Genomic DNA, 11,714 nt, shown 5'->3' with positions numbered 1-11,714 from the left:
TCCGTGGGCGCGGAGAGCAGTTGCTACAGCGTTGCTCCACTTTCTCTGATCCGGTCCTGGACCCAGCCCCAGCAGAGTTAGAACTGACTCCAGCATGGAAGAGGCCGATCGAATCCTCATCCATTCTTTGCGCCAGGCGGGCACGTAAGTACGCAGCCCCCACTCGCCTCCAATTGCTCACATCCGGGACTCCAAAACCTAGTACCCCATTACCCGGGAACCTTAAAATCGAGACCTTGGCAACCAAGGGCCCCAACTTACAGGATCTTAAGCCCACCTACACCTTAACATCACGGATCTCCCAAACGTTTGACCTGGACATTTGGTAAGCCCAGAGGACTCAGGCACCTTATAAGTCTCGAACCGTGGGAACTGAGACCTGAAATGTGTGATTTGGACACTAATCTGCTGGGACCCTGATATGTAGAGGGTGTAAGACACCTGCACTCTTGAGATCCGGGAAACTTACAATCCAGGACTGGCACTCAGCGTCTCCAGAGTCCCTGAGACTGGACCAAGTAGAAGTCTTAGTCACGGACACCCAGGGTCTGTTGAAACCTAGGCTCTTCCCTGCCCCTGGGTACTAGCGCTTCCTTCTCTAGAGGGCTGTTTTTCCCCCTAACCCCCCCTCAAGCCTGCTGCTTTCCTCTTTAGGGCAGTTCCTCCAGAAGTGCAGACTCTGCGAGCTTTCACCACTGAGCTGGTAGTAGAGGCCGTGGTCCGATGCCTTCGAGTGATCAGTCCTGACGTGGGCTCTGGCCTCAGTCACTTGCTGCCACCAGCCATGTCTGCCCGGTTCCGCCTGGCCATGAGCCTGGCTCAGGCCTGCATGGTGAGTGCCCTCCTCCCAGTATGCACACCACCTTCATTCCCTTTTCACAGTCACCAAGTTCTTTGACACTCTTGCCTTCCTCTCTGTCCCTCTTTGTGGCTTGCCATTCATTAATGGTTAAAGCTGCCACATGTGTAGCCAGACCGTGTGATTAGTTCTGACTCTACGTAGCTCTACTCATCCTGGCTGTATGACCCTAACCCTGCCATGCTTATTTCCTTATTTCTGAAATGGAGGTGATAAAAGGTTGGGTGGAGTAAATGAGTTGATCCAGTTTACACCTGGACTAGCTGTAGCCCCCACCTTTTAAGCTTGCGGTCAAGATTTCACCCCAGTGTTACACTGTAGCCAGCAGCAATCAGAAAGGGTCTTCAATTCAGCACTGTGTTTGGTGTCTTCCTTTCTATGTCCCTTGCTTTTGGTATCCATTTCTATACCTGAAGCACCTCTGTGTTTTGGCATCTGTCACTGTATAAGGCTACTTAGTCGGTGCTCTATTGCTGTGAAGAGACACTATGACCATGGCCACTCTTATTAAAAAAGCATTTAATTGGGACTGGCTTACAGTTTCAGAGGTTTAATCCATTATTCTCATGGTGGGGAGCATGATGGCACACAGACAGATGTATCTGAGAGTTCTACATCTGGATCCCAAGGCAGCAGGAAGAGAAGGACTCTGGGCTTGGTTGGCACAGGCTTCTGGAACCTCAAAGTCCACCTCCAGTGACACACTTCCTCTAATAAGGCCACACCTAATCCTTTAAATAGCACTATTCCCTGGAGACCAAGCATTCAAATCTATGAGCCTATGGGGCTATTCTTATTCAAACCACCACTGTAGCCCACTCCTGGAATGAGTTTCCTTATCAGTCACAACTCTTAGATCATAGATTTCAGATTTTATAAGCTTTAAATTATGTAGCATAGACACAACTTGTTTTTTTATTCTTGTGTGACCATGATCCTCTAATACAGCTTCTATTGTGACAGAATACATGAACATATCATAATGGTGGTTTTTGAGTCAATATTCTGCACCAGGCACTGTGATAGCATGCTGAGAACTCATTTAAGCCTCGTGACAGTTGTCCCAGATGAGTACTTTTAATATTTTATTAAAGAATGTTGGGGGCTGGAGAGATGGCTCAGAGGTTAAGAGCATTGCCTGCTCTTCCAGAGGTCCTGAGTTCAATTCCCAGCAATCACATGGAGACTCACAACCATCTTTAATGAGATCTGGTGCCCTCTTCTGGCCTGCAGGCATATATGCAGACAGAATACTACATACATAATAAATACATTTAAAAAAGATATTGAAAATTTTTATTTATTTATATTTTTCATTCTGTGCATATGAGTGCTTTGCCTACATGCATATATATTATATATATTATATTATATATGCATCATTTGTGTGCCTGGTACTGGTGGATGTCAGAAGGAGCTATTGCCTTCCCCTGGAACTGGAGTTTTTTGTTTTGTTTTGTTTCGAGACAGGGTTTCTCTGTGGTTTTGGAGCCTGTCCTGGCACTAGCTCTTGTAGACCAGGCTGGCCTCTAACTCACAGAGATCCGCCTGCCTCTGCCTCCCGAGTGCTGGGAATAAATGCGTACACCACCACCTCCGCCAGGCTAAAATGCACTTATCTATTTTTATGTGTATGGATGTTTTGCCTGCATGTGTCTGTACATCATGTACTTGCCGTGGAGGACAGAAAGGGCCTCAGAACGTCTTGAACTGGGGTTAAGGACAGGTGTGAGCTGCCATGTGGTTGCTGGGAATCAAACCCAGGAACTCTGGATGAGCAGCCAGTGCTCTTAACCACTGAGTCATTTCTCCAGCCTCCCCCTGGAACTGGAGTTACAGAGGGTCATGAGCCACCATGTGGATGCTGGGACTAGAACCCAGGTCCTTCAGAAGAGCAGCTAGAGCTCCTAACCACTGAGCCATCTCTTTAGCCCTTGGTATAATTTTTTTCTTACATAAAAAAGTGAAGTACAGAGAAGTATTGACCCATGGTCACACAGTTGGTAAGAGGCAGAACTTGGGTTTGAGTCCAGGAAGTTTGCTTTATCTTTGAACCTTTCTGGAACTCTTTTTTTTTTTCCTCTCGAGACAGGGTTTCTCTGTAGCTTTGGAGCTTGTCCTGGAACTTTCTCTGTAGACCAGGCTGGCCTTGATCTGCCTGCTTCTGCCTCCTGAGTGCTGGTATTAAAGGTGTGCGCCAGCACCGCCCAGCCTCTCTGGAACTCTTCTTGAGAGTCCTTTCTTCCTGAGCTGTGTTGTGTGTTTGCTGATCTTTTGCCTGTTGTCATTGATGATGATGGTGGTGGGAATTATTTTGTTGGTACTGGGGGTGGAACCTAGGGCCTTGCTCACGTAGGCAAGCTCTCTGAGCCACATCCCCAGTTCTGTTTATTTTTAGGCACTACTTATATAATAGATAGGTTCATGACTTTCTTCTCAAAGGCGACAGATATTGTTTTCCTAAGCTGTCATTGCTCTTTTGACTTTGTTAGTTATATATTTTTTAAGTCATTTCTTTTTTTTTCACATGGGCAGAAATCCTGTGTTCTTTTATGGCCTTTGGATTTTGAGTCATAGTTAACAAGGCTGAACTTTGTTTTTGTTTTTGGAGACAGGTTTCTCTGTGTAGCCCTGGCTGTCCTGGAACTTGCTCTGTAGACCACGCTAGCCTCCAGCTCACAGATCCTGTTGCCTCTGCCTTCTAAGTGCTGGGATTAAAGGCGTGCGCTGCCACTGTCAGCAAGCCCGCTGAGCTTTAATCTCTTTTATTGATCTTATAATACTGACTATAATGACTTTGTGGCCAGAATGCCTTGGTGATGCAGGTAGGGGGGCAGTGGGAGGTGATAGAAAGCAAAAGAGTCAGAGCAGGTGTGGTAGTCCCAGGGCCCCCAGATCAGGAGGCTCCTCCCTGATTGGCAAATCAGGGCCTGGCTTTTTACCCTCAGTATCATCATCTGGCTATACTTGCTAACCCCCAGGACCTGGGCTATCCCTTGGAACTCGGCTATCAGAACTTCCTCTATCCCAGCGAGCCTGACCTTCGAGACCTGCTTCTCTTCTTGGCTGAGCGGCTCCCCACCGATGCCTCTGAGGATGCAGACCAGCCTGCAGGTATGGGGTCCCGAATGGACTGTGTTCCCAGGGTGATAGGGGCTAAGAGAAGTGATAGGAAGGGTAGGGGGCTGGATGTATCCTCGGGAGAATGGGTAGATCCAAAGTCAGAGAGTGGATGGATTTAAGGCAGGTAGCATGAGGTAGGAAATGAGTTGCCCAGCTTCCCTCCTATACCTCTGTTCCTCACTCCGCTCTTATCATATGGGTGTTCTTAGTATTCCCAATGTGCCAGGCCCGGTCTAGCCTCAGTGTGTTGGGTCCCTGGATTATTCTTCCCCTCAGATCTCTTCATAGTCAACTCCCTACTAAGAGAGTCCCTCCCACGGGGCATGTGCTGCTGAAAATAGCTGTGAACGTCAGGCAACACAAAACTAAACCCGCTTCAAACGTTAGGAGATTGTTTGGTGTGACTGAACTGCACTGTTCTTGAGTGTGCTCTTTGTAGATGATAATATCATGTCAGAATGTCAAAAGGTTAAATACGCCCTCAACTCTTGTGCCTTCTGCTCTGTTACCTCAGTAAGGCCTTTCTCTGGCTGCTCTTTGAAACATTCCAGCCCCTTTTAGCAATCCTTCTCTTTCCTGCTTAGAATAGATGGTCCTAATGGTCCTATTCATGAAGTTTCTTTTCTGTTATCCTGCGGACGCTATGAAGATGGGGACCTTATCACTTTTGTCTCCTGAAGTGGTGTTTGACGTGGTAACTGGTACCTACCTACTTTAAGCTCAGTAACTGTTGGATGATGTTAGTTGACTTTACCTGCACTAGGAGGCGAGGGATCAGGTGCTACAGCTGGCTTCCCAGGCTGGCTTCCCAGTACTTTCAGATTTGTGGCATGTCACTCCTTCCCTATCCCCCGACCCCCACCCCTCACCCCATAGGTGACTCGGCTATTTTCCTTCGGGCCATTGGGAGCCAAATCCGGGACCAGCTGGCCCTGCCCTGGGTCCCACCTCTCCTTCGAACTCCCAAGCTGCAGCGCCTCCAGGTGGGATCCCCACCTCCTGTCCATCTGGACTTGCGCCCTCCTTGCCTTCTTGCCCTCATGCGCTTGCTCAGGTTGTTGCCCCCCCCACCCCCTTTCACTAGTACCTCAACCTAGAGGCCGACTCTGCTCTCTCCACAGGGCTCAGCCCTCCAGCAGTCATTCCACTCCAGCACGTTGGTTCTGCCTGAGCTGAGTTCCAGAGGAGGTGAGGATGCAGCTGTGTGGATCTAAGTGAGGAAGGGAGAGGAGCGTGTGAGCATTGGTCTACGGCGGTGAAGCGGGGAGCTGACTGGCACTGTTTCTGCCTTCAGAGCCACGGGAGTTCCAGGCGAGTCCCCTGCTGCTACCAGCCCCCACACAGGTGCCCCAGCTTGTGGGGAGGGCAGCCTCCCTCCTAGAACATCACGCCGTCCAGCTCTGCCAACATGTGAGCAGGGATTGCCCAGGGGATGAAGACCGAGTGTGCCGGACACACCGCCTCCCATCCCAGGTACCACCATTGTTCAGCTCTCCTCCCAAGGCTACTGCTTCCCGTAGCTCCTCTTAGTTCTCTGCATCTCATTGTCCCCACTCTGTCCCTCTCTTCTTTGCTTCTCCTCTGTGTGCACCTGCCTGGCTCCCTGCCTGAAAGAATGGCTAAGAAGGACGGAACCTGCAGCAAGGCCTTCCCCTTTGCTTGCTTTCCTGTTCTGAAAAAATGGGCTAGTGGGGTAGCGAGCTCACATGAGTTTTACCTGGGACTGTTGAAAGTATCCCCTGTGGGTACTGGGGCGCGTCCCTGAGCTCTGTCTCTGCCTCTGAATTTGTCACTGATCCTCATGGTTTCTGGCTCTGGGTGTCTGCACCATCTCCTCCTCTTACTGTCTTTCTTGTTCTGTGGTTTTCCTGCCCCTCTCTCATTCTTTCTGTCTTCAAAACATTCAAACTCTCAGATTCCACAGCATTTTTTTTTTTTTTTTTGGTTTTTCGAGACAGGGTTTCTCTGTGGCTTTGGAGCCTGTCCTGGAACTCGCTCTGTAGACTAGGCTGGTCTCGAACTCACAGAGATCCGCCTGCCTCTGCCTCCGGAGTGCTGGGATTAAAGGCGTGCGCCACCATTGCCCGGCTGTATCTTTCTCTCTGTTCACTTTTGCCTGTCCCCTCTTGCCCTCTTACCAATTCATCTTCTCTCGCCACCTCTGTCTACTTCTTCATCTGTCCCCTCTTCCCCCATATCTGCTTCTCCACCTGTCTCCTCTCCCCACCCTCCCCGTCCATTTTTGCTTTTGTCTCTTTCTATCTATCTATCCCTGCCACCCTGGTTACCGTTTGCTTGTACTTTCTCTCTCCCTGCCCCATCTTCTGTTGTTTTTTTTAGGGGAGATTTGAGACAGGATGTCACGATATAACCTAAGCTGGCATCACAATTTACAGTCCCCTTGTCTCTGTCTCCTGAGTGTTAGGACTACAAGCATGTACCACCATACTCAGATACTGTATCTTCTTTAAATTCACAGGAATTTTGAAGCATAAATATAGACAGATTGTTCTAATGATTCTTGTCTTCTAGTCTTTCTTCTATTTCCTTTTAACTTTCCCCCTGTATTTTAAAGCAAATCTCAGAGCTTGGAATGTAGCTCCATGGTAGAACACTCTCCTGACATTCACAGGGCCCTGGGTTCCATGTTCAGGATCAAATCCTAGTCAACCCAAACTGCCACACAATTTCCACTCCTAAGTAGTCAAGATGATGAGTCATTACTCACAAGAACATTTTTTATGTAACCCTTGTGCCATTTTTATACTGAATGAAATTAATGATTTTCTTCGTGCCCTTCAGCACTGAAATGGTTTCTGTTCTTCTCTCTGTTGCTTATCTCCCTCTGTCTTGAACTCTGACCCTTTTTGACCCGGTATTCTACATTCTGTGTCTTTGCTGCCCACCATCCTTTCCGTCTCCTTCTGATCTGAAAGCCCCAGGCTCACTTTTCTCTCTTCTCACATTCTGCAGGGTGAGAAGTGAGTGGGTAGAGAAATGCTACCCACTGTAGAGAAGGGCACCCCTCTGTCCTTGGGGAGCTCCTAGGCCAGTAGGGCAGGGAGCTACCTTGGTGAGAAGGCGGGGTCCTAGGGAGCAGCAGGCCCCTATGTCTTCCTCTTCCCCTGTCTGTTCTTTCCAGGAGGATTCCCGGGCTGCACAGCAGCGACTGCACAAGCAGCTGGCTGAACATCTGCGTCAGAGCTGGGGCCCAGTTGGAGCCTCGACACACGTCCGAGACCTAGGAGAGATGCTACAGGCCTGGGATGCTAGGACTACGACTAGCACCCCCAAAGGCTCCCGCTTCACCCATTCCGAGAAGTTTACCTTTCATCTGGTAGGTAGGCCGGAGTGGACAGGGAGTGTGCTGATGGCTGCCTTGAGAGTTGCTTTCCGTATTAATACCACCATATTCCATACAGCTTCCCCGTGCCCACTGAGTAGGCCTTCCAACTGGGAGACAGTGCCCAGAGGGCTCCCCTAGCTTCTTGGGACTTGAGTGGAGGGAGAAAGGGCAGATAGGTGGTGGAACTTGTAATATGCAGTGCTCCCAGCACAGATCCCATCTTTCCTTTGGTAAACATATTTCCTTTGGGAACATCTCTTTTCCTTGGACACCCACTCAGAGGAATGCCTGCTTTTCTCATGGACATTTTGGTCAGGGTGGTTACAGGGTCGGGGTGGTTACGGAGTTGGGGGTAGTTATAGGGTTGGGGTGGTTAAAGGGTTGGGGTGGTTATAGGGTTGGGGTGGTTACAGGGTCAGGTGGTTACAGGGTCGGGGTGGTTACAGGTTGGGCTGGTTACAGGGTTGGGGTGGTCAGGGTTAGCCTCAGGAAGGTTTCCTTGTGGTCAGCCACTCTAATCTGCAGTTACAAATGGTGTTTTATTCTCCTGTAGTCACTGTCTGAAAACTGTCACTGGTTGAGCAGACATGGGTACAGTGTTTGGGGGTGCTTTGGGGTTTGAGGCAGAGCTGTGAAGGCTAGGACCTTGTGTGACTAACAACCAGGCTGCTACTTCTATCCATAGGAGCCCCAGGTCCAGGCCCCCCAGGTACCAGATGTACCAGCTACCTCCCAGAGGCCTGAACAGGTAAGGAGAGAGAGAGAGAGAGAGAGAGAGAGAGAGAGAGAGAGAGGGGTCAGCCAGGCTATTGCCTGTCTTCTGGACTTGGTGGCCCCACCTAGACTGGCCTATGCTTCCCAGGACACACGGGCAGCTCAAGAGCAGGAGTTGGAGTCCCTTCGGGAGCAGCTGGCGAGTGTGAACCACAACATTGAGGAGGTCGAAGCTGACATGAAGACCCTGGGAATCAACCTTATGCAGGTGAGGGGCTGGGAGAGCAACCTGGGCCGGATCAGGTCAGAACTAGGGCCTTAAGAGCTGATCTGAAAAGGTCTGTAGATGCCAGGCTTATTAATGGAGGATATTAAGGACCTCTAATATTCTTGAAGGTCTAGGAAAATTTGTGAGGGCAAGAAAGATGTTTAATTATTGGCTTGGTGGACCTATAGGGGTTAGAGGCACGTTTGAGCACCAGTCAGGCTTTGCAGGGGGGCATAGCAGCTATGGGCATCAGTGGAGTAAGATGGGTCTGTATGAACAGGGGCTTGCAGGACTTCTCAGGGCTTCTGGCTGTCAGTATGGAGCTGAAGATCCTGAAGCCTGTAGTAGGTAGAGGCCATGGAGTGATCTTTGAGGCCTTGAGCTGGGCCAGGGCCATAATGGGCTCACTTAGGATTATGAGCTGTATATATGACTGGGAGCTTGGCTGTGAGTGTACCAGGTGGAGACCGAGTGTCGACAAAGCGAACTCAGCGTGGCTGAGCAGGAGCAGGCCCTACGCTTGAAGAGTCGGGCGGTGGAATTGCTGCCTGATGGGGCTGCCAACCTCGCCAAGCTGCAGGTGGGCTGGGATTGGGGCTGGGCCGAGAGCGGTGGGGTGGATGGATCTAGCCTGTTTTGACATATTTCCCTGACTCCTGCCAGCTTGTGGTAGAGAGTAGTGCCCAGCGGGTCATTCATCTAGCGAGTCAATGGGAAAAACATCGGGTCCCGCTTCTTGCTGAGTACCGGCACCTCCGAAAACTCCAGGATTGTAGGGAGGTAGGTGGTGGAGTCCTGGGCTGTGGACAGAGATGTACTGCCTCCATGGGGGCTGTTTCTGAGCTCTGCTCACTGCCTTCTGTCTATGGGTTCCTGGTAGCTGGAATCATCTCGAAGACTGGCAGAAATTCAGGAGCTACACCAGAGTGTTCGCGCAGCTGCAGAAGAGGCTCGCAGGAAGGAGGAGGTCTATAAGCAGCTGGTAAGGCCGATTTTAGGGCCCTGGGCTGTAACCAGGGGTGGAGTGTGGGGCGTGGGCTCATGCTTGCCATGTTCCTGTCTAGGTGTCAGAGCTGGAGACTTTACCAAAAGATGTGTCCCGGCTGGCCTATACCCAGCGCATCCTGGAGATTGTGGGCAACATCCGGAAGCAGAAAGAAGAAATCACTAAGGTGTGCCACTATGGATCTGATGGGTGGATCACGGATCACGTGGGCAGACAGGCGTAGGGTAGTTACACAGGGACTTTATAGTCTCTGGTAGGCAGAGCTGCTCAGGTGCACTCCAGCACATAACAGTCAATACAATATACCCCAGACACCCCAACCCAGTGACGCAGGCCCTGACTGGATGTAAGTGCAGGTGCATGAGTACCATCCGTGCCCCAGACATGGACTGATGGCTGCCCTGATTTCTGCCAGATCTTGTCGGACACAAAGGAACTTCAGAAGGAAATCAATTCTCTCTCTGGGAAGCTGGACCGGACATTTGCAGTGACTGATGAGCTTGTGTTCAAGGTATGGAGCAGGTGGGGAGGGGGAGGGCGGGACTGGGCTGTTGCCTATTGCTTGGGCCTGGCTTTTCTCTCAGGAGGGGTGAAGGCAAAGTGGTAGGAAAGAGTGGGTCTAGAGGGGGCTGGCGTCATGGACAAGTGGGAACGGCTTGCTGATAAGTTTGTGGTCCCTTCTGTCTTTTCAGGACGCTAAGAAGGATGACGCTGTCCGGAAGGCTTACAAATATCTAGCTGCCCTGCATGAGGTGAGGGGAGCCATGTGCCTGGTGGACTGGCTGTGGAGGGCTAGCACAGGCACAAGCAAGCCTTACATTCTTATTGTCTCCAGAATTGCAGCCAGCTCATCCAGACCATTGAGGACACAGGCACCATCATGAGGGAAGTTCGAGACCTTGAGGAGCAGGTAAGATCTGGGAATGGGAAGGGGAATGGAGGCAGACCAGGTGATAGTTCCTTGCTTTACACTGAGAATCTGCAAAACCAGACAACTGAGAGCTAGAGGCTCAGCCATGGGGCCTGTTGTGTCTGGGACCTGGAGCTAGCCAGTCGTCTACTCTGAGCCCTGGCTTCTAGCTTGAGGTTTCTCATGCCCAGCTCCTAGAACCCATGGTAGAAACTGTGACTTTAGGTAATGGGGAGGACATCCACAGAGACCTGATGATGGGAAGGGACTGGCCACTGTTACAGGGATGGGGGGAGCAGACAGTAACGCAGTAGAGGGGCAGCCAGCAGGGGCTGGGAAATGGGCCCTGCATACTGAAGATGTGTGCATTTTGTTGTCTTAGATCGAGACAGAGATGGGCAAGAAGACTCTGAGCAACCTGGAGAAGATCTGTGAGGACTACCGAGCCCTTCGCCAGGAGAATGCTGGCCTCTTGGCCCGGGTCCGGGAGGCCTAGAGGCCTGATGGAGGTCTCCTCGCCACAGGCAGGAATTTGGGGGTGCTGGAGACAGTGCCCAAGCACTGGTTCTAGCACTTCCTTCCGTTCGGCCTTCACGTTCTCCTGCTGGGATCTTAAACCCAGATGCCTGCTTATTGGGTCCCATCTTTGATCAGGGTGATTGTCTAGCTTGGCCACAGTTTATTAGATGGGCACTGGGGGCCAGGGGCCTTCTATCCCAAATAAAAGAGAAGTTCTTCTGTGGTCCACGCTGAGGCATGGATTGGGGCTTGGGTTAGAGGACTGGGGTCAGTGGCAAGTGAGACATGGGGTAGATTTTGATCCAGTGTGTATTCATGGAGCTCAGGAGATACAGTGGAGGGGGCTGCATGTGTGTACATACATGAGTTCTGACAAGCTGTGACTTGATATTTTGGGGCATGGCACGAGACTGTGTATTACCAGTTATGCCTGTGTGGTTTTCTGGGATGCAATCCTGAAGGTTCCAGTGCTGCTGTTGTGCAAGGGTCTGCATATGTACCTATGTGTGACAGTTAGTGCCCATGGTTCCCGATGTGGCTGTATGAGTCAGTAGGGCTGCAGTCACATGAGACTGCAGGACTATGCAACTTTGAGGGCAGGCGAATGTACCAAGCCAGGCTCTTTGTGTTTTAGGGTTTGGGTTGAGTCCAGGAGACAGGCTTACGACTGTGTGTCTGTGTCATTTTTCCACTTGGGAGTAGCCAAGGCAGGCTGTATGTATAGATGGGTCTGAGGGCTTTTTGGCTGGAAAGCCTGTCTTGGGGCTAGGTTGGGGATAGGGGCTGGGCTGGGATTGGTGTCCCTCAGCCTTAAGGCAGAAGATATAATCCAGGAGGGCAGCTAGATAGGGAGCAGAGGCCCTGGCAGGCAAGACGGCGGAAACATCATTGCCTGGTCTCTGTAGATATGTTCAGGACTTGCCTCCTTGCCTCCACAGCCTCTGTTTTATGTTTTGGCCCCTGTCCATC

The 11,714-nt window shown here is 50.8% G+C and overlaps 1 protein-coding gene across 1 annotated transcript; it reads left to right on the top strand.

Moving 5' to 3' along the window:
- Ccdc22 (coiled-coil domain containing 22) lies at window positions 1–11,525 on the top strand. Its single transcript, XM_057759944.1, has 17 exons — window positions 1–144; window positions 655–832; window positions 3,841–3,973; window positions 4,859–4,965; window positions 5,104–5,170; window positions 5,277–5,455; window positions 7,125–7,319; window positions 8,014–8,076; window positions 8,191–8,310; window positions 8,771–8,890; window positions 8,974–9,090; window positions 9,191–9,292; window positions 9,375–9,482; window positions 9,732–9,827; window positions 10,009–10,068; window positions 10,152–10,226; window positions 10,609–11,525. The coding sequence occupies exons 1-17, from the start codon at window positions 95–97 to the stop codon at window positions 10,720–10,722; spliced, it is 1,884 nt and encodes a 627-aa protein (XP_057615927.1). The 5' UTR covers window positions 1–94; the 3' UTR covers window positions 10,723–11,525.
- The last annotated feature ends 189 nt before the right edge of the window (window positions 11,526–11,714 follow it).

This window comes from Chionomys nivalis, chromosome X (genome assembly GCF_950005125.1).
Source record: "Chionomys nivalis chromosome X, mChiNiv1.1, whole genome shotgun sequence".
NCBI classification, from domain to species: domain Eukaryota; kingdom Metazoa; phylum Chordata; class Mammalia; order Rodentia; family Cricetidae; genus Chionomys; species Chionomys nivalis.
This window is presented reverse-complemented; position numbering and strand designations above follow the sequence as displayed.

What these genes read in the sequence shown, in the direction of transcription:
- Ccdc22 (XM_057759944.1), top strand. Translation starts at nt 95, where the DNA reads ATGGAAGAGGCCGATCGAATCCTCATCCATTCTTTGCGCCAGGCGGGC. An exon ending in GCCTGGCTCAGGCCTGCATG is followed by an intron (nt 833 to 3,840) that starts GTGAGTGCCCTC and finishes GCTAACCCCCAG; the next exon opens with GACCTGGGCTATCCCTTGGA. An exon ending in CCTCCCAGAGGCCTGAACAG is followed by an intron (nt 8,077 to 8,190) that starts GTAAGGAGAGAG and finishes TATGCTTCCCAG; the next exon opens with GACACACGGGCAGCTCAAGA.